Here is a 23,651-nt window from a genome sequence, read left to right on the forward strand (position 1 = left end):
AACTCGTATAACAGCATCACAGACACAAACTCGTATAACCAGATCACAGACACAAACTCGTATAACCAGATCACAGACACAAACTCGTATAACAGCATCACAGATACAAACTCGTATAACAGCATCACAGACACAAACTCGTATAACAGCATCACAGACACAAACTCGTATAACAGCATCACAGACACAAACTCGTATAACAGCATCACAGACACAAACTCGTATAACAGCATCACAGACACAAACTCGTATAACAGCATCACAGGCACAAACTCGTATAACAGCATCACAGACACAAACTCGTATAACAGCATCACAGACACAAACTCGTATAACCAGATCACAGACACAAACTCGTATAACAGCATCACAGATACAAACTCGTATAACAGCATCACATACACAAACTCGTATAACAGCATCACAGACACAAACTCGTATAACAGCATTACAGACACAAACTCGTATAACAGCATCACATACACAAACTCGTATAACAGCATCACAGACAAAAACTCGTATAACAGCATCACAGACACAAACTCGTATAACAGCATCACAGACACAAACTCGTATAACAGCATCACAGACACAAACTCGTATAACAGCATCACAGATACAAACTCGTATAACAGCATCACATACACAAACTCGTATAACAGCATTACAGACACAAACTCGTATAACCAGATCACAGACACAAACTCGTATAACAGCATTACAGACACAAACTCGTATAACAGCATCACAGACACAAACTCGTATAACAGCATCACAGACACAAACTCGTATAACAGCATTACAGACAAAAACTCGTATAACAGCATCACAGACACAAACTCGTATAACAGCATCACAGACAAAAACTCGTATAACAGCATCACAGGCACAAACTCGTATAACAGCATCACAGACAAAAACTCGTATAACAGCATCACAGGCACAAACTCGTATAACAGCATCACAGACACAAACTCGTATAACCAGATCACAGACACAAACTCGTATAACAGCATTACAGACACAAACTCGTATAACAGCATCACATACACAAACTCGTATAACAGCATCACAGACACAAACTCGTATAACAGCATTACAGACACAAACTCGTATAACAGCATCACATACACAAACTCGTATAACAGCATCACAGACACAAACTCGTATAACAGCATTACAGACACAAACTCGTATAACAGCATCACAGACACAAACTCGTATAACAGCATCACAGACACAAACTCGTATAACAGCATTACAGACACAAACTCGTATAACAGCATCACATACACAAACTCGTATAACAGCATCACAGACACAAACTCGTATAACAGCATCACAGACACAAACTCGTATAACAGCATCACAGGCACAAACTCGTATAACAGCATCACAGATACAAACTCGTATAACAGCATCACAGACACAAACTCGTATAACAGCATCACAGATACAAACTCGTATAACAGCATCACAGACACAAACTCGTATAACAGCATCACATACACAAACTCGTATAACAGCATCACAGATACAAACTCGTATAACAGCATCACAGACACAAACTCGTATAACAGCATCACATACACAAACTCGTATAACAGCATCACAGACACAAACTCGTATAACAGCATCACAGACACAAACTCGTATAACAGCATCACAGATACAAACTCGTATAACAGCATCACAGACAACGACGATCGGATTTAGAGACAGACGGCTTAGGGGGTCATCCATAAATGACGTCACGCTCTTTTTGACGATTTTTACCTCTCCCCTTCGTCACACATCGTCACAAAAAGCCAGACCCCCCCCCCTAAAATGACGTCATACTTCAGCCTACAACTCTACTCAAAATTGCAGTTGATTTTTTTAAAACATCGATATTTTTCCAAAATCTTGTCTGAACTCTGTCAACGTAGAGTATTTTAATCAATTCCTATTACCATTTATTAAAACAGTTTTCTAAAACGCGAAATAACGTCTAAAATTCGTTTTCTAAAATTGCTTTTTTATAATGCAAAAGTGTCACTTCTTAACCCCCTTTCCCTTCATCACACACCTCTACAAAACTACGGACCCCCCCCTCCCCCTTATGAGTGTGACGTCATTTATGGACGACCCCTTAGGTGAAGGTTTATGGTAGAATCACTGTTACCCTCGGTCTTGCTTATACACAACCCCGTGTGTAGTAGCTAATACAGTAGACGTGTTATTAACTGTCCGTTTGTATTGATGTTTGAGCAGCATCTATACAAACTACTACTAACACACTGCATCTTCGCTTAATAAAAGGCGTGAGATTATAATTTAAATTTTTAAATAGCGAATCATTTTTTTTTCTCTTGATATATGACGGTCAAATAAAAGAATTAAAAACGGAAATCTTACCATAGGAAAACGTACAACTATCCCATCTTTGGAATCTTCTTTGATATTTTCCACCAAAAACTCCAAGTCAAAAGCGTCATCTATGACAGTGATGTGACTGTTGACGATTTTGAATCTGTCAAAAAAAAATTAATTGAAGTTTAACATGTTGTACACCTCACACCTTTTTACTTTTTACTAAAACTAGCTGTTTGTTTTGCTAGTTGTATTATTTTATACCAATGTGTTGTACTTATGGACGTAATATAACGTATTAGAATAATACCCCCCCCCACCTCAACTAAGAGATGCTTGAAAGAAACCGATTACAAATAAAAATATAAAACAATGCTTGAAATTAAAATATCAAAAACAAAATCACAAATTGTCATTGAAGCAAAACTAGGTCCATCATATAAAATATTAATATTTCTCTTAGTCGTGTGTAAGTAATTAAAATATATAATATCACTGAACTTTTGTGCTAAGCCTCTAATTTAATTGTTACCATAAGCCTAACATTAATAATGTTTTCAGCAATAGCGATGAATACATGGCAATATTGTTCCTGATACTAAAAAAGTGTATTTATTCTTAAACTGGTTAAACAACATCTTACCTGGTGATTATGGGAATTCCAAAATGGTTCGGTCCCCACCTGCTAAAATTCTTCTTAAAACTGACATAACCTTGGTTTCGGACTGGAATTATGGGATAGCCATCCACAACATCATATTTTCCCATGTAACTGCGTCGGTCAGTTTTGTAATATTTGTCGTACTCATTAAATTTTAATGACGCTTTTTTCAACAGGTACGGGTTTTGCTTGCTTAGGAAATTAAAAAAAAACTTTTATACACATACATATACTTACATAAAGATAACAACTATCACAGAAAAATTCTTAAACACGGATTAGTTTTTAAGCTGTATTTTAGTTTTCTAACAAACAACCTTCATGCGTGCCTAAGTATATTTTACTTGGCACATTTTTTAAAGTGACACATTTATATTTGTTAATCGAAAATTTCCTGTAACGAAAATCCTAAAGGCTGCTCTTCATAATTATAAAAAGATAGCACATGTATTAGTTTCTGGTCGAATAAAGCATTTGTAGAGCTTTTGATTAACTTACTCTGGCTCTGGATCTAGTCTGGTTTCTGTTGTTACTTGGATTGTTTTACTGATGGGTATGTGCTTGTACAATGGTATCTGGAGATGTACAGCAAGATTTACATATATATATATACATACATATATATACATACATACATATATATATATATATATATATATATATATATATATATATATATATATATGTATGTATATATATATATATATATATATATATATATATATATATGTATGTATGTATATATATATATATATATATATATATATATATATATATATATATATATATATATATATATATGTGTATATATATATATATATATATATATATATATATATATATATATATAGCCTATATATATAATATATGTATATTAGGTTTATAAAATACAAACATATATACGTACTTATATATATATATATATATATATATATATATATATATATATATATATATATATATATATATATATATATAAACTATTGGGCTTTTTTGGAATATAGATCATAGTTTATAATGTGCACGGATTAAAATAGCAACGGTGAAAAGTAATCACTTGACTAGAAGATACCTTTACCATTGAATGTTTTACAAAGTTTCTTGCAAAGCTAGTTTCGGCTGGCCTGATGTTATATCTCGCTATTAGTTGAACATACTCAACTGTATCCATTATTTCACGAACAATTGTTATTTTCTTTTTGTGATACACAAACAGACAACATATAATTTTCAACCTACCCATAAGTTGCATGTATATCCTTCTATACTGGACCACTTGTTTTTGTTCAAACCTGGATTAAAAGCATACACAAATATTTCCTATTGGCTTTAAAAAAACTCACTAGACATTTGACCTTAGAATTTCGATAAGAATCAACAATGGCACTCGATTTATTAAACGATGCAAATTTATTATTGTTTGCTACCCTAACAAACTAAATATCATGTAATATGTTATCGTTTTAATTTTTAAAAAGAATAATCATGTAATATATATATATATATATATATATATATATATATATATATATATATATATATATATATATATATATATATATATATATAACTATATCACCTTGCGAGCGTGAAGATAACGTCGATTTTGAAAGATTTTCATTCACACTGAAATAATATTTTAAAATTTCCGATAAGATATCTAGTAGATATTAATTTATTCTACGATCTCCAATCTACCACTAAAACAGTTAAGAAATTATACGCATCATATTTCTAGCTCAAGACGTTATCATATCATCGCCTCTTTAGCTCTAGAAGGTATTATTTTAACTCATTTTTTTCCACTGGCTTGTGGTATACTATGTCCCAAAATGCAAAAAAAGCCCGGAAACTTTGCCGAATGCTACAAATGCCCGAATGGACACATTCATGTCAAAAGGTGAACTCTACTTTATCTGCCGTCCGTCCTTGAGGGTCAATGTTTACCTTTGTATTGTATTATTGGTACTTTATTTAAAAATCGCCCTCTTAGTATTTTAATAAATTTTGTTCCCAATGAAAAACAAAACAGCTAACTTGTCTTTAGGGCCTGTCTGATCGTTTGGATTGAGTATCAAAGGCTCAATTTTCTTTTGTATGACCAAATGCTCCAAGTCGTTCATCCTAGCCCTCATCCTTGAGTTTGTATATTCTGGAACTGGTGAGAAAAAAACGTACACAAAATGCTTCATCCAGAAAATGTATTTCATCACCAAAATAATAGTTAGTATTTTAAAAACATGGGACTGCGTTGCCAAGTGGCAGATCGCTAGACTTCTACCCCGAAAGTCACGAGTTCGAATCCGGGCTCAGTTCAGTGGACGTCCCTGAGTCCACCCAGCTCTGATGGGTACCTAACTCATATTACGAAATAGTAAAGGCGGCTGGGCATAGTACTGACCAAACTATTCGTTCAGATACTGATGTTAAAGAAACATGTTAACTCTTTTCCCATGGACCGTGAGGTTCGGAAAAGGTAATTTACTTTTTTTTTTAATTTCATGTTTTCTAAAAATGAAGAGCACTGAAAAAGTTTACAATATAATATTTGGATTAGGCAAAATGTGTTAATTATATCTTCTCGGCTTTTGGCGGAGAGTTGTGTTTGATTACTGGTAGACGACGTGGTCAGGCTTGAGAGTGAATGATTGCCAACTTTGAAACTTTCGAGTTCGGACCCCCCCCCCCCCCCACCCCTCCTGCCCCCTCCCTCTCCCCCTTCCTTCCCCGGCAGGTGAGGCTCGTTGGCTTGGATATCAACGTCTAGGATAGAAAACTTAAAACATCAAGCAACCGCTGCCTTAGAGATTGTTCTAGGGAGTTTAACATTATGGAAGCAAATCAATAGCAGGCTGAATTCGGAGTTGATATATCATACTTAATTGTGCGATAGGAAATCCACCCTACATACAATAAAAAAAATGATTACTTACAAAAATCTTTACGGCTTTTGGCGGTGAGAACTATTTGGTTACTTACACAAATTTAGACCGCAAGACTTCTCGAATACACGAGCGAAGATGGACATGAAGGTGAAGGGGGGAGGGAGGAGCAAGACTTGGGAATAGTTGATGGTCAGGTCCAGAACTTGCAGCCTCCAGATCAAGTTGGACTCAGCCTGTATACGCTCGATGCCTTTCCTGGGGAAAGAATTTGAAACCTTATTCGTTGATTTAATTTGAGAACAAAAAAAAAACGAATAGTATAAAGTGAAAATGTTTAAACTACAAAGTGAGCTGTAGTAAATAAATTACCAAATATTTTTTTTTCTTAATTTGCCCCTTGTTTTTATGATTGCCAAAGTAAGTCTTTTGAATCACTTTAAAAAACAATGGACCAAGTATAAACTACCATGCCCAACCATCATTGTTGATGGTATAAATTACATGAAATATGTTTTAACATTTTAAAAAGACGAATTTAAATTCTAATTAAAGGTAGGGGAGTGTATAATAAAACCAATAGAGCAACAAATTCACAAAAGTGGCGTACTAAAATGATGTTAAAAAAACTAAATAACAAGTTCCTTTGTAATTTGAAGAGCTGCTGTTTATTTCTTTTTATTGGCCCAACAATACGTTATCATATGCAAATCTATACTTTATGGATGTCTGCTTTTAGTAATATAAAGTCCATTCCAACGGGTAGCTAGAATTTATATGAATCAATTTCGTACATACCATAAGGCCCAACCAATGTAAGTTAGAATTATATCAATGGTAATTTTATATATTTAAATATATAATATAATTATATATATATATATACGTATATATATATATATATATATATATATATATATATATATATATATATATATATATATATATATATATATATATGTATAAATATATATATATATATATATATATATATATATATATATATATATATATATATATATATATATATATATATATATATATACATATATATATATATATATATATATATATATATATATATATATATATATATATATATATATATATATATATATATATATATATATATATATATATATATATATATATATATATATATATATATATATATATATATATATATATATATATACATATATAGATATTGTGATCGTAGCCTAGATTGAATACGTTGGTTCAGATCTCACTAGTGATAATAAACCGTGAACTCACGTAAAGTTGGCTGTGATGACGTTGAAGAGCAAGACATTTGTCAGCATGATGTAGATCCCCAGCATCACTGGGGCGATGTAGCGGCCGATGGTGGATGGACATCTCAGCTTCCTGTAGGTGTAGTACAAGTTCGGGTCGGTGGTGCACTCCAGGTCACTCAGTCCTTCCCCGGATTCTGTCAGTGTGACAGATAATGTTAATAATGCATGTGTCATATGTCTAAGTAGTTTTTTTTTACAAAATATCTTTTGTCCAAATACCCTAAAACACTGGACCACATCTTGCCCCAACTAACGCTAAATGACTGGACCACACCTCGCCCCAACCAACGCTAAATGACTGGACCACACCTCGCCCCAACTAACGCTAAATGACTGGACCACACCTCGCCCCAACTAACGCTAAATAACTGGACCACACCTCGCCCCAACTAACGCTAAATGACTGGACCACACCTCGCCCCAACTAACGCAAAATGACTGGACCACACCTCGCCCCAACTAACTCTAAATGACTGGACCACACCTCGCCCCAACTAACGCTAAATGACTGGACCACACCTCGCCCCAACTAACGCTAAATGACTGGACCACACCTCGCCCCAACTAACGCTAAATGACTGGACCACACCTCGCCCCAACTAACGCTAAATGACTGGACCACACCTCGCCCCAACTAACGCTAAATGACTGGACCACACCTCGCCCCAACTAACGCTAAATGACTGGACCACACCTCGCCCCAACTAACGCTAAATGACTGGACCACACCTCGCCCCAACTAACGCTAAATGACTGGACCACACCTCGCCCCAACTAACGCTAAATGACTGGACCACACCTCGCCCCAACTAACGCTAAATGACTGGACCACACCTCGCCCCAACTAACGCTAAATGACTGGACCACACCTCGCCCCAACTAACGCAAAATGACTGGACCACACCTCGCCCCAACTAACTCTAAATGACTGGACCACACCTCGCCCCAACTAACGCTAAATGACTGGACCACACCTCGCCCCAACTAACGCTAAATGACTGGACCACACCTCGCCCCAACTAACGCTAAATGACTGGACCACACCTCGCCCCAACTAACGCTAAATGACTGGACCACACCTCGCCCCAACTAACGCTAAATGACTGGACCACACCTCGCCCCAACTAACGCTAAATGACTGGACCACACCTCGCCCCAACTAACGCTAAATGACTGGACCACACCTCGCCCCAACTAACGCTAAATGACTGGACCACACCTCGCCCCAACTAACGCTAAATGACTGGACCACACCTCGCCCCAACTAACGCTAAATGACTGGACCACCGAACTATGCGGCAGAGCGACAACTCCCCCTCCCCCACTCTACCTTCAGCTTCAATCTCGTCCAGAAAAAGTTCCCCAAACATCTGCCAGTAAGCTTTACGCAACAGGTAGAAGATCATGTATCGGTTGAGCTGGGAGTTGGGGTACAAGATGGCCTCAGATGTGATGGTGTAGCTGATCCAGACCACGGCCAGAATGTACAGGAACTGGACTAGTTCAGTAACCTGAGGATTTAGTCAAATGTACAGGAACTGGACTAGTTCAGTCACCTGAGGATTTAGTAAACTGTACAGGAACTGGACTAGTTCAGTCACCTGAGGATTTAGTCAAATGTACAGGAACTGGACTAGTTCAGTCACCTGAGGATTTAGTAAACTGTACAGGAACTGGACTAGTTCAGTAACCTGAGGATTTAGTCAAATGTACAGGAACTGGACTAGTTCAGTCACCTGAGGATTTAGTAAAATTTACAGGAACTGGACTAGTTCAGTCACCTGAGGATTTAGTAAACTGTACAGGAACTGGACTAGTTCAGTAACCTGAGGATTTAGTCAAATGTACAGGAACTGGACTAGTTCAGTCACCTGAGGATTTAGTAAAATTTACAGGAACTGGACTAGTTCAGTCACCTGAGGATTTAGTAAACTGTACAGGAACTGGACTAGTTCAGTTACCTGAGGATTTAGTAAAATTTACAGGAACTGGACTAGTTCAGTCACCTGAGGATTTAGTAAAATTTACAGGAACTGGACTAGTTCAGTTACCTGAGGATTTAGTAAAATTTACAGGAACTGGACTAGTTCAGTTACCTGAGGATTTAGTAAACTGTACAGGAACTGGACTAGTTCAGTCACCTGAGGATTTAGTAAACTGTACAGGAACTGGACTAGTTCAGTCACCTGAGGATTTAGTCAAATGTACAGGAACTGGACTAGTTCAGTCACCTGAGGATTTAGTAAAATTTACAGGAACTGGACTAGTTCAGTCACCTGAGGATTTAGTAAACTGTACAGGAACTGGACTAGTTCAGTCACCTGAGGATTTAGTCAAATGTACAGGAACTGGACTAGTTCAGTCACCTGAGGATTTAGTAAACTGTACAGGAACTGGACTAGTTCAGTCACCTGAGGATTTAGTCAAATGTACAGGAACTGGACTAGTTCAGTCACCTGAGGATTTAGTAAACTGTACAGGAACTGGACTAGTTCAGTCACCTGAGGATTTAGTCAAATGTACAGGAACTGGACTAGTTCAGTCACCTGAGGATTTAGTAAACTGTACAGGAACTGGACTAGTTCAGTCACCTGAGGATTTAGTAAACTGTACAGGAACTGGACTAGTTCAGTCACCTGAGGATTTAGTAAACTGTACAGGAACTGGACTAGTTCAGTCACCTGAGGATTTAGTAAACTGTACAGGAACTGGACTAGTTCAGTCACCTGAGGATTTAGTAAACTGTACAGGAACTGGACTAGTTCAGTTACCTGAGGATTTAGTAAACTGTACAGGAACTGGACTAGTTCAGTCACCTGAGGATTTAGTAAACTGTACAGGAACTGGACTAGTTCAGTCACCTGAGGATTTAGTAAAATGTACAGGAACTGGACTAGTTCAGTTACCTGAGGATTTAGTAAACTGTACAGGAACTGGACTAGTTCAGTCACCTGAGGATTTAGTAAAATGTACAGGAACTGGACTAGTTCAGTTACCTGAGGATTTAGTAAACTGTACAGGAACTGGACTAGTTCAGTCACCTGAGGATTTAGTAAAATGTACAGGAACTGGACTAGTTCAGTTACCTGAGGATTTAGTCAAATGTACAGGAACTGGACTAGTTCAGTTACCTGAGGATTTAGTAAACTGTACAGGAACTGGACTAGTTCAGTTACCTGAGGATTTAGTAAAATGTACAGGAACTGGACTAGTTCAGTTACCTGAGGATTTAGTAAACTGTACAGGAACTGGACTAGTTCAGTTACCTGAGGATTTAGTAAAATGTACAGGAACTGGACTAGTTCAGTTACCTGAGGATTTAGTAAACTGTACAGGAACTGGACTAGTTCAGTTACCTGAGGATTTAGTAAAATGTACAGGAACTGGACTAGTTCAGTTACCTGAGGATTTAGTAAACTGTACAGGAACTGGACTAGTTCAGTCACCTGAGGATTTAGTAAAATTTACAGGAACTGGACTAGTTTTGTCACCTGAGGATTTAGTAAAATTTACAGGAACTGGACTAGTTCAGTCACCTGAGGATTTAGTCAAATGTACAGGAACTGGACTAGTTCAGTTACCTGAGGATTTAGTAAACTGTACAGGAACTGGACTAGTTCAGTTACCTGAGGATTTAGTAAACTGTACAGGAACTGGACTAGTTCAGTCACCTGAGGATTTAGTAAAATTTACAGGAACTGGACTAGTTCAGTCACCTGAGGATTTAGTCAAATGTACAGGAACTGGACTAGTTCAGTTACCTGAGGATTTAGTAAACTGTACAGGAACTGGACTAGTTCAGTCACCTGAGGATTTAGTAAACTGTACAGGAACTGGACTAGTTCAGTTACCTGAGGATTTAGTAAAATGTACAGGAACTGGACTAGTTCAGTCACCTGAGGATTTAGTAAAATGTACAGGAACTGGACTAGTTCAGTCACCTGAGGATTTAGTCAAATATACAAGTACAGGACTAGTTCAGTTACCTGAGGATTTAGTCAAATGTACAAGTACAGGGCTAGTTCAGCCACGTGAGGATTTTGTAAACTGTACAGGAACTGGACTAGTTCAGTTACCTGAGGATTTAGTCAAATATACAAGTACAGGACTAGTTCAGTAACCTGAGGATTTAGTAAAATGTACAGGAACTGTGACTAGTTTTGTCACCTGAGGATTTAGTAAAATTTACAAGTACAGGACTAGTTCAGTAACCTGAGGATTTAGTAAAATGTACAGGAACTGGGACTAGTTTTGTCACCTGAGGATTTAGTAAAATTTACAAGTACAGGACTAGTTCAGTAACCTGAGGATTTAGTAAACTGTACAGGAACTGGGACTAGTTTTGTCACCTGAGGATTGAATACACTCTGCTACCTATTCCCAAATTAAAAATAAGTATGCCATATTTCAAATAGAACAGAAATATGGGTATTTTAGTGTATCTTAACAATAACGGTAAAATAATCTCCCAAAGTTTGGTGGAAACTGCCTTTCTTAATAATAAGAAATTAGCTTATACTTATTAAACTAATAATAAAATATTGTATTTTATTTTGTTCTACAATTTTCATGAGCAAATTCTATGTGTGGAAAGTGAATTTAGTATTTTTTTAATATTATTAAAATATATGTTACAATTATAAATAAGAGACAGAGCGAAGCCTAGCCAGAACGGCTAATAAAAATAAAAACAATATAATAATCATTAAAAAAGTTTTAAAAAACCCACGTTTTCTGATTGAACTAAAAAGTAGAAAATAAATGCTATAGGCCCTACATCACAATAATGCAAGCGATCACTCTACTATAAGCGATCAAAAACGTGGGGCGCCGAAGTAAAAGTTATATTACTATTGATTAGATAATACTATTGACTTTTATTAGGGAGCTTGTAGAGAGTCAACAGTATTAGAAACTGTAAGAAAATCACGGCGCCCCACGTTTTTGCTCGCTTATAGTAGAGTGATCGCTTGCATTATTGTGATGTAGGGCCTATAGCATTTATTTTCTACTTTTTAGTTCAATCAGAAAACGTGGGTTTTTTAAGACTTTTTTAATGATTATTATTTTCTACTTTTTAGTCTTTGTCTGTTTGTTTGCATTAAAATCTTGCTATCGATTTTATCTTTTCACTTTTTTTGGGTAAACGAAGACAACTCGTAAAAAGACAACTCGTAAAAAGACAACTCGTAAAAAGACAACTCGTAAAAAACACGTTGTTTGAATACGTTACTGACTAGAACACATAGATTTGAACCCGTGTCGAGTGGGATAGCAATCGTGTGCCCAACCACTCGACCATATCGTCTCCCCCAAACTGGCCTACCTCCTGTAAGTTTAAACTCGGTTCAAGCTAAATTCTCTGCCCCTAAGCCTGTGGCGACATGTGATCGTTCGCTTCACTGCGCGCGAGGTACGCGTCGCTGGTTTTTTTTGTAATGGCTAGCAGAGGAGAATTATATATATAGATTATATAGCGGTCTAAAATGCTCAATAAAATGTTTCCATTGATCAATTTAGTAATAATAACAATTGAATATTCAATGGTCATCCAAAAGAAAGCTTCCCTGAAAATTTCAGCGCGCTAGCTAACTGGGAAGTGCCAGAAATTTCGATCGCAAGATTTGATTGGAAAGACAAACAAATAAACACACAGAGAAAGCAAGTTAAAGAAAACGTGGGAAAAAACAAAAAAAGAAGAGGGCTTACGATTTCCAGTATCATGACAAAAGTAGGGCCGAGGTAGGAGCTGGCGTAGCAGTTGTGCAACATGCGGACTGTGAAGACGATGAAGTCCAGGCATAGAGCAACTCGGGCGTACTCGTAGATTTCTGTTTCTATAGGGGTAACACGTTAGTTGGTGCAGGTTAGATAGTCAGTGGGTTGTCAGTGATTCAATCAGGGGCGTAGCGAGTGGGGGGGGGGGGGCGGGGGGTGCGGACCGCACCGGGTGACACCATTTAGGGGGGTGACACCAAGGCAAAAAATAGCAAAATATATAGAGAAAAACTTGAGGGGGGGTGCAAATCGAAAACTTGAAAATTTGTCCCCGGGAAGGGTCGCTACGCCTCTGGGGGGTGACACCATTAAGTGCCTCAGCGGGTAACTCCCGACCTCGCTACGCCACTGGATTTAATGACACGTTTCTGATTACACAATGTTAAATAGATTATTAGAAACTCATTCATTAATACAGATGTACGTCTCGGGAATATGCCCAAAGCGAACGTTTATTTATTTTCTTGTAAGAAATTTTTTTTTTTACATTGATAATAAACTAAAAGAATTTTCACTAAATGTAACGTGAATTCTATTATCTGAATAATATTTTTTCTTCAAATAAATGAAAATTGAAAGCCAACACAATTATAGGAGAATTTAGCAAAAAACAACACTTTCAGCACTTTTTAAAAACATAAATGCACCGTCTTAAGCAATAGTTTCCAAACTATTTTATTTATTTATTTTTCTTATGCCGTAAGTCTGTAAAAATTATTTCTTCAAAGAGAATTCAAAATCATCCTTCTGTAAAAATATATAGTAGATTTTATTTTACCACTAGCATACAGTATCCTTTTTAAGATTAATTAAACTTAAGACAATTGCCATATTTTTAACACGGTATTCATTTTGTTAAAGCATTTAGAAAAAAGAAAAGGGAGCTTGGTCGAATGGATAACACGTCAAACTAAAGGCTTAGACCTCTAGTTTGGTACTAGCTTGTTCCATGAAATTTTTTAAAACACAATTGGAGTAATTTATTTGGAGTTCGTAAAAAAAGTTATTGTTTTTAAAAAGGGACTAAACAGGAAGTAACAGCTCACCAGCCGACTGGAAATACGCGTACATGCGCAGACATCCGCCAATGACGAAGAGAAATATCGAGAGGTAGTCCACGACATTCCAGCCACTGGTCAGGTAATTGGACAACCTTCTCCACATCTAGACAAAGAGGGCGGTCAGTAATACAATTCTCTTTTGTTTGGGTTATAGTATGTGTTTTTTTTTCTAGTTGGCAGTCACATATTTCAGAGCCTTCTATGTTTATATATATTCATATATATATATATATATATATATATATATATATATATATATATATATATATATATATATATATATAAACTGCGCAATTGAATAGTCCATGATTAATAGCCCTAGTTGAACAGATTTGTTTAAGCAAGATACGACAACTCACTCTCTTGCGTAAGGTCATCTCTGAGGGGGGCAGCTGAAAAATAAAGACGAAAACTTGATGTGTAAGCAGTCTTTAGTCTTTGCTACTTTATACATTTAGTTGGTTAGAGATATGTAAGTAGTCTTTAGTCTTTGCTATTTTATACATTTAGTTGGTTAGAGAAAACATGATGTGTTAGCAGTCTTTAGTCTTTGCTATTTTATACATTTAGTTGGTTAGAGAAAACATGATGTGTTAGCAGTCTTTAGTCTTTGCTATTTTATACATTTAGTTGGTTAGAGAAAACATGATGTGTTAGCAGTCTTTAGTCTTTGCTATTTTATACATTTAGTTGGTTAGAGAAAATATGATGTGTTAGCAGTCTTTAGTTTTTGCTATTTTATACATTTTGTTGGTTAGAGAAAACATGATATGTAAGCAGTCTTTAGTTTTTGCTACTTTATACATTTTGTTGGTTAGAGAAAACATGATGTGTAGGTCTTTAGTTTTTGCTATTTTATACATTTAGTTGGTTAGAGAAAACATGATATGTAAGCAGTCTTTAGTTTTTGCTACTTTATACATTTTGTTGGTTAGAGAAAACATGATGTGTTAGCAGTCTTTAGTCTTTGCTACTTTATACATTTAGATGGTTAGATAAAACATGGTGTGTAGGTCTTTAGTTTTTGCTACTTTATATCTATAGATGGTTAAAGAAAACATTGTATACCAAGCCAAACTATTCATTAAACAATCGTAAATAAAGTCTTACATCTTTTCCTATCCTTTGATTGAGGAAGAATAGCTATGCACATAAATGGGGAAAAGAAAAGACATTGTGTTACTATAAATAATAGGATATATTTCACTATTGAGATAAATATGTACACTTTAGATCTTATTAAAGTATGTTTAGCCAGTTGAATTACAATGTCAGAAAGTGTAAAACATCACAATAGTTATAATTAATAATGAACATTAAATACAACTTTAAAACGAAACGTATCTTATAAAACCGAAGTTTTACCCAATCCATTTCTTAAAACTTTATTTCAAAAAACCTAATTTTAGGGGTTCTACTGATATTTGCGTTTACTTAGCAACGTGAAAGCGTTCTTAGAAACAGACGTGCTTACTTCATAGAGCTCCTCCATTAACTCAAGCACAACATACACCAGAAGGTAATACTCGGACCAGGTAATTTTTGTCCGGGAAAGTTGCCCGAGCAGTAGTTGTCCGAATATGTACAGAAAAATCAGAAGTCCGATCTGTAATTATGTAAATATATGTTAATACTTATGTGTTTTATTACGTACATAAATGGACATGCATTTAAATAATTCACCAGCCAAGCGAATTAAGAAAATAAAAAAAAATGAAAACAATCGTTAAAGAACAAAAATGTGTGTGGGGGGGGGGGGGGAGTCGGTTGATCGAGCGCTCGACTGCTAATCCAATAGGTGCCTGATCACTTTACGGAAAGTAAAAAGGCGGTTGGGCATAGTGCAGACCACAATGTCAAAAGTTGCGGTGCATAGAAAGATAAACTCTATTTCATCTGCAATTTGAATCGTTAGGTTCCTAAATGCGAACTTTGTTTTTTTTTTTTTTTTTTTTTTTTTTTTTTTTTTTTTTTTTTGCAATTATTACATAAAAAGTTGAGTATTTAAATGTTTGCAGAAGGGAAAAATTCTTTATATCACTGTTAAAATATACTTTGCGAAAAATAGAATCTATCAAAATCAAGTTCCTGCAAGCTCAATAGTTCACAAATCAATTTTGGCTGTTGTTCAACATGTTTCAATTTTAGCTTAGCGTTTTTTTTTTTGGTATTTCAAGGCTGCGTCTTTAAATACAAGACACACGAAACGTGAGACGGGCAAAAGTGAGACACATGAGACAATTCAAGACACACGAACAATGAAACAGATGAAATTAAGACAGAGAGAGAGACTGACTCACCCCATTCAATGAGAACATGACTTTTGGAGGACAGAGCAGGACATAGTACTTGTGACTGTCAAAGTAATGAAACAAATTATATATCTTAGAACATTGACAACTTTTGACTTTCAAAGTAATTAAACAAATCATACACATGTTATAACATGGACAAGATTAATTGTATGAGTAATTGAAAGTAATTTAAAACTGATGGAATGATGCACACTATATTAAAAAAAAAAGAACTCACATATTTTTCATTACGCCTTTAAGTGAATCATTATGCCATTCCTATAGAATAAAATATGTGTAGAAAACTATTCATATCTATAAGTAAATGTAACTTTAAAAAATTGCATGTGCGTTTAAGTGTAACAAAATTATTAGAATCATTTAATGATGTATTTGTAATTATTTAAACAAAATATTTATACTTGTATTTTGAAACAGAAAAATGTTTTTAAAATGCATACATAATCACACTGGGCAAAGCATGTGGTTTAGATTTGTATCTGGTTTCAAGAGATGATTTTTTAAAGCGGTTGTTGGGTACACTGAATATTAAGCTAGATGATAGTGAATAAACTTCAACCACAATCTAACGTGTTCAACTTGCATGTATGTTTTCAAAACTCCCAAATCTGGAGATAAGTTTTTGTCTAGATGATTGGGGGGGGGGGTTAGGTTTGTGTCTTATGGACAAATCAACCTTTGAGCAAATACTTTCGACAGTTTTCTTGGCTGGTCATAGCCTTGTCTGGAGATGGGCTGCCATCAGAGGCGTAGCGATGGGGGGGAGGGCAGGGGGGGACATATGTCCCCGGGCGCCGACCTCAGGGGGCGCCAAAATGGGTTGTAAAAACAATTAAAATGTCAATTTAGCTGCAGTTTTTTGCAGTTTGAGGAGGGGGGGGGGGTGCAAATCGAAAAGTTGAGGGGGGGTGCAAATCGAAAATTTGCTCCTGAGGGGGGCGCCAAATAGAAAGTTTGTACCCGGGCGCCGGGAAGGGTCGCTACGCCTCTGGCTGCCATAAAACATAGAGATACACATGTACACATTTGGGTAGGGGTAGCTTGACACCTCACCCCCCTCCTCTACAAGGTTTTCACAAACTAATACTTACAATGTGAGAACTTTCAGATTTTTCTAAATGCTTTTTGTTATCTGGGACGGAGGATTTTTCCCGGATCAAAACTTGTTCACCTTTTGGAGACTTTTCTGATGAATCGGGTTTTCCCGTAACAACGGGCTTTTCCGCAACGATGGTCTCGACGTTTCTGTAATCGTTGGAGATTTCGTCGTAGAACTCCCAGTAGATGCCCCAGTCCCAGTAGCGCTTCTGTTGGTTGGTGCAGGCAGGCTGCATCAGGAACTTCCCGTTGCGAGAGATGAGGGCGTACTCAATGCAGGAATTGTTGAACAACATTTTCCTTTTGTGAGCCAGGATGTTGGCTGTTAGGTCAGGGTTTTCCACGTAGCAGGCGTTGATCAGTTCCACTGCCATATCTTGGTATTTACTATTTTAAAAGTCAATTTTTAAACGAAAATACATCTTTTTAATAAAGTGTATACTTTTATTTAATTTAACCTTTATGTTTTAAACAACTGAGCTAAAACATATTATTTTTACTAAATAGAGACGATTGTTTCACCGCCTTGGTTTAAAAACTAATTTTATGATCAATCGTCGTGCTAATTTAATATGAATCCAATCGGTAAGAATCGAGAGGACCAAGAATAGATCTACTACGATAAGTAAAATCGATACAGAGAAAAATATAAGCAAACTAGCTAAAAGATTGTAAACAGAGTTTAAAAAACATTAATCCAAGAGATATATATTCTAGAACAAAATCTAATTTAACGTGTATCCATTTATGGACACCACATTTTTAGGTATCACGTTAAATATATAAAGTCGAATATCGAATTGACTTACTAAGCAGCGTCCTCTATCTCCTTTTTCTGCACGATATTTCTCACAGGCTCTGAGATTTTCGTCAAATATCTGTAGGCCAGCAGGGCATGCGCTAGAGGGGACTAAACAAACAGATATCTGTAGGCCAACATGCGCTAGAGGGGACTAAACAAACAGATATCTGTAGGCCAGTAGGGCATGAGCTAGAGGGGCCTGAACAAATAGATATCTGTAGGTCAACATATGGGCTAGATGAGACTAAAGAAACAGATATCTGTAGCCAGTAGGGCATGCGCTAGAGGAGACCCGCCAGGTTCATAAAGTGAACTTTACATTGTTTACTTTAAAACATTTAATACAAAAAAATGTCTTACTTTTAGTCATATCATTCTCGTTCAACGTGTAATCTTTAAAAACTGTAGATCTTATCGCATACGTAATCTCAAATACACAATTTACAATTTTTAAAAAATCTTACCGAAGTTTTTATCCAAAAGAGAAACGACATTTCAAATTTCTTGAGAACCAAAGCTTGTCTAAACAGATGGTCCATAATGTTACACGTATCTAAATAAATACGATTGTAATGGAAACAATCTAACAACACATATCAACTCCCTTTTGCGTTCATGTTTATTAAGAAGAAATTTAAAGCTATAATGAATTAAAATGTATTATTTGATAATTAATATAAGACAGTTTTGTAAATTAAAATCCGAAAAAATTGCAATTATTATTATAAAGAGAAAAAAGAAAACGAAATGTTTGATTTGTGGGAAAAAAAAGCAAATTGTGTTTTACCTGTGTTTGAAAGTGCCTCAGCATTCCATAAGATACCTGTGTAGGTTTTATCGAAGTGCATATCCCGCGAGTCTGACATGATATTCATCTTAACAAATTCCTTGATGGAAAAAATATCATTTTAATGGGTACCTAAACATTTGAGATAAATAGGGCTTGTAAGTAGGTCACCAAATATGGCTTGTAAGTAGGTCACCAAATATGGCTTGTAAGTAGGTCACCAAATATGGCTTGTAAGTAGGTCACCAAATAGGGCTTGTAAGTAGGTCACCAAATAATCGCTCTCTTTTCTGCCAGCTAGTATTTTTCAAACCAAATGTGAATATTATTATTTAATCGGTAATAAAAAAAATATAGAAAAGCTACCTCCGTATTTGTTAAGTTAATTAAAATCGTAAACAATGATAATTATAGAGTGCAATATGTGGGCTAGCTTAAAGAAAAATATAACTTACGTTAGGCTGGTATTTTTTTTAAAGAAGCGTACAGTTTGTTATTATTTATTCTAATCGGTAACAAGTTATCCTTAACGTATTTACGATATTAATATTATATTAATGGCATAGGCCTACCGGTACTTCATTTGCTTCTATTATTAGTACACATTTGTAGCACTTTATGAACTCTTGGTATTTCAAAATCTTGAAAGGAGGCCTAGAAACAAATAGCCGCCATGTTTTTTAGTAGATCTATCAATGGGAATCATGTTCAAAACAATTATTTTAACGAGATTTTGAGACTGAGACTTACAAGCCCCTTTGGAGTACAACATTATAAAGGTGGGTTGTTTAATAATACGGCTATTTGTCTACAATTAACAATTGAAATAAAAAAACATTTTAGTAAAAAAAAAATGGTGGTACACTGTATAACTGTTACCTCATTAGAAATAGCTTTGAAGTCTCCATTCATCAAGAAAGCTTTGATAAAGTCCACCTTGCCTCGCGAGAAGGCTGTTCTCAACACAAACACACAATCCTCCCCCTAAACAGTGTACATTACATGTTTGGGTTTAAGGTAAGTTCACTTCTAATTTTAGGTTCTAGAATTGTTTGTGTTGAATATGGAAAAATAATTGTAAAATATATTGCATAGGTAAGATGTGTTTTATTTTAAATGGATTCTTAAACACTCGCTATATAACCCTAATACTGACGGGGTGAAAATGCATTAATTAATACACATTGACGATTAGTTTAATTAGAATACGATACATTGAGCTTACTTTGTAGTCTGGTAGAAAAATCTGTTTTTCCGCTTCTTCCAAACAGTTTAAATCAACACAAAGCTTGAGTATCTCTGGGTTTCTTTTACCGGAATCTAGGGTAGAGGGATGAGGGCGAAGGGATAGGACTGTGGTTAGTGTTGGGTTAAGTTTAGAATTTGAGCTATATCTAGTTTCAGTTTAGGTAGACTTTAGAATTTGAGCTGTAGTTTTAGTGCTAGGTAAAGTTTAGAGTTTGAGGTATATCTAGTTTAAGTACTGAAGATATCCATCGGCGATTTAGTTGGATTAGATAGCCAACACGGCCAATGGATTAGATAGCCAGCACTGCTAATGGATCAAATATGGCTAATGGATTAGAAAACCAGCACGGCTAATGGATTAAATATGGCTAATGGATTAAATAGCCAACACAGCCAATGGATTAGATAGCCAGCACGGCTAATGGATCAAATATGGCTAATGGATTAGATAGCCAACACAGCCAATGGATTAGATAGCCAGCACTGCTAATGGATCAAATATGGCTAATGGATTAGAAAACCAGCACGGCTAATGGATTAAATATGGCTAATGGATTAAATAGCCAACACAGCCAATGGATTAGATAGCCAGCACGGCTAATGGATTACATAGCTGGTACGGCTAATAGTTTAGATAACCAGTATGGCTAATGGATTAGATAGCCAGCACGGCTAATGGATTAAATTTGGCTAATGGATTAGATAGCCAGCAAGGTTAATGGATTTAATATGGATTAGATAGCCAGACTAATGGCTTAGTGCGGCACCTACTTTTGAAACAAATCTGAAGGATGGATTTGCTCAGGCCGTAATCCGGCAGAGAGAGGTCAGGCTCGAAGACCGTACACTGTTTGCAAATCCGCTTCACCGTCTCGGCAAACTTTTTCCGTGTTTGGGATGTTGTGTCTTTGTTGCCGTTACTTGAGGGTGGGGACAAAGATTCTTGACCCTCCATTTCTTCCCCATCCTTCAGGTTCGAGTTTATGTACGAAAAAATCTCCTGAGCTTCCCTTCATTAGACGTAAACAGATTGTAAAAACGTATTTGAAAATCTAAAAATAGAACTAACTTGTATTTAAAAACAAAAATATAATAGTTTAATATGTAAAAATTTGAACCGCAGCTCGGATGCATAATTGGTGTGAAGTAATTTATAAAATAAAGGGCGATAATTCTAATCCATGTTAAAAGGAAAATGTAATCGGCGTTGCCTATTTGAGTGTTAAGGGCTGTGAATGTTAATTATAATAGTTTTTACATGTAATCCAACACATAGATTGTAGCAAATATTTCTTTTACGTTACTAAACGCAAACATGTAAATTAATTAGAAGCTGTGGGTGGTAAATTTTTAAATACTTTTATTCTAATTGTGAAACGCAATGTTTTTAAAATCTTTAATCTAAAACAAATTCTACAGTTGTTTCCTTAATCATCGTTCAGAGTGTATGCTCTACGAGTGATAACATTTTTAAAAAGTATTTTACAAAAAATAAACCCTGTTCTAGTAATGAGTTAGATTTTCTAGATTTAGATCTAGATCTAGTCTAGATCTACATTCTATCTAACCGAGCTCTGTGTTAATTTTATAAGATCTATTATGATTTTACCACTAGATATTTATAATATATTTAAAAATAGAAAGTAAATTTACTGTTAGATAATGTCACTATCTTTATCAGTAGAATTCAGTGGTGGTGCTGAATTACTGTGTGGAAATATTAAAAAGCATGATATTCATTTGCCCAAACAAGATAGTAAATGGCAAATAAAAAATCTGTTATTGTGGTTCAAAGACAACATTATTCAAGAAAGACCTGAACTGTTTATGCAGGGAAATACAGTGAGGCCAGGGATTCTTGTATTAGTGAATGACGCAGACTGGGAGTTACTTGGTGAACTGGAATATGAAATTCAAGAAAATGACCAGATAGTTTTCATATCAACCCTTCATGGCGGATAACTGCTAAAGACACATAGGGAGTGTGGTTTGGAAATTATTTTTGAACACTAGCACCATAATAAATGTTTTGGTCAAAAAAAATAATGTATTTTTTATTTAATTTTTATTTTTACTTTCTCGTATATATGAAGTATAGAGAAAGTATTGTCATAGTGCACAAAAATAACATTAAATTTTGACAGTTTTCACCGTTTTACTCCTCAGTCCTTCATCACATCCGGAGTATAGAGGACTTATTTTAATCAGGCAAACATTATAAATACAAATATATAAACAGTTTGGCGTTTTATGCGTTATCGAGTCGCAAAAACTGGACTTAGCAATTCTGTCCGTTGTCTGTGTGTCCGTGTGTAAACACGATAACTTGAGTGCCGTTACAGCTAGGTTGATGAAATTTCATATATAAGTATTATATCAAAATCGTAGATCCGTATCAACTTTTGAGCGATTTCCGATAACCGGAAATGGAACTTTTTCTACTTTGAATTTTTAAAAGCCTATTTCTTGAGTATTATTTCAGATAGATATTTGAAATTTCACATGTAAGTAAAAGTTCTAATTCTATGCCTTCTATCAAATTTTGAGTAATTTCTGTCGACCGGAAGTAGTAATTTACGCTATTTCCGATTTCTCAAAAAAACGCATGTGAATTTATAAAGTACTAATAATATCCCGCACTATTATGCACATTTTATTTGGCGTTCACTTGGTGTGTAATTCTTTTTTTTACAAGATTCTATTCTATTATAAAAAAGTTTAAGTAATTAAAATTGGATTAAAAATATTTTCTATATCCCGAGTTGCCATTCCCCGTTGTTATATTAGAATTTTCGAGAAAGTTTTGGGGACATCACTCCCGGTTTATTTTTGCACGATTACAAGACTTTCTCTATACTTCGTATATACGAGAAAGTAAGAAACGGATCAAGATTCGCTTAAGTTGCATTCAGGGAAAGAACCTGCTTGAAAGAAATTATTTTCATTTAAGTGCTGTCTTGACTTAGTCCTCTCTGCTCCTTATGGAACATAGGGCCTCAAACATTTCCTTCCATTTCATCCGATCCCCGGCTATTCATTTTGTCATCTCCCAAGACATCCCTGTTGCTTTTCCTGGGGGTTCCACTCAAGCGCTTGGCGTGTCACATTTGGGTGAGCCTTTCGCAGTGTCTGACCCACCCAGCGCCACTTCCTCCTTCTTATTTGCATACCCAAAGGCTCCTGCCTAGCTTTCCTCCACAATTCTATGTTCGGCACTGTCCTGCCATCTCAGTTTCAAAATCTAAGGCATCTGTTCATGAAGGTCTGTATCTTCTCTGTGCTTGCTTTAGAGACTCTCCATGTCTCTGCTCCATACAACAGAACTGCCTTGAGATTTTATCCTAATTTTTG

General features: G+C 35.7%; 1 protein-coding gene across 1 annotated transcript in view; it reads right to left on the reverse strand.

Moving 5' to 3' along the window:
* LOC131938192 (uncharacterized) overlaps window positions 1-23,651 on the reverse strand; it is a 37,022-nt gene that overhangs the window by 7,065 nt on the left and 6,306 nt on the right. The window contains exons 9-31 of the mRNA XM_059296104.1: window positions 21,072-21,310; window positions 20,278-20,372; window positions 19,932-20,036; window positions 19,053-19,152; window positions 18,730-18,818; window positions 18,273-18,373; window positions 17,457-17,850; window positions 16,583-16,623; window positions 16,351-16,405; window positions 15,525-15,656; window positions 15,161-15,193; window positions 14,410-14,442; window positions 14,036-14,153; window positions 12,921-13,048; window positions 8,542-8,722; window positions 7,171-7,345; window positions 5,993-6,153; window positions 5,051-5,171; window positions 4,593-4,639; window positions 4,253-4,305; window positions 3,512-3,588; window positions 2,996-3,205; window positions 2,398-2,512 (exon numbers count right to left, since the gene is read on the reverse strand). Coding sequence (XP_059152087.1) covers window positions 2,398-2,512; window positions 2,996-3,205; window positions 3,512-3,588; window positions 4,253-4,305; window positions 4,593-4,639; window positions 5,051-5,171; window positions 5,993-6,153; window positions 7,171-7,345; window positions 8,542-8,722; window positions 12,921-13,048; window positions 14,036-14,153; window positions 14,410-14,442; window positions 15,161-15,193; window positions 15,525-15,656; window positions 16,351-16,405; window positions 16,583-16,623; window positions 17,457-17,850; window positions 18,273-18,373; window positions 18,730-18,818; window positions 19,053-19,152; window positions 19,932-20,036; window positions 20,278-20,372; window positions 21,072-21,310 — 2,803 coding nt within the window. The remainder of the gene's footprint in view (window positions 1-2,397; window positions 2,513-2,995; window positions 3,206-3,511; window positions 3,589-4,252; window positions 4,306-4,592; window positions 4,640-5,050; window positions 5,172-5,992; window positions 6,154-7,170; window positions 7,346-8,541; window positions 8,723-12,920; window positions 13,049-14,035; window positions 14,154-14,409; window positions 14,443-15,160; window positions 15,194-15,524; window positions 15,657-16,350; window positions 16,406-16,582; window positions 16,624-17,456; window positions 17,851-18,272; window positions 18,374-18,729; window positions 18,819-19,052; window positions 19,153-19,931; window positions 20,037-20,277; window positions 20,373-21,071; window positions 21,311-23,651) is intronic.

Source organism: Physella acuta, unplaced genomic scaffold (assembly GCF_028476545.2).
Source record: "Physella acuta isolate Inbredline_101_S28 unplaced genomic scaffold, ASM2847654v3 ptg000237l, whole genome shotgun sequence".
Lineage (NCBI taxonomy): Eukaryota > Metazoa > Mollusca > Gastropoda > Physidae > Physella > Physella acuta.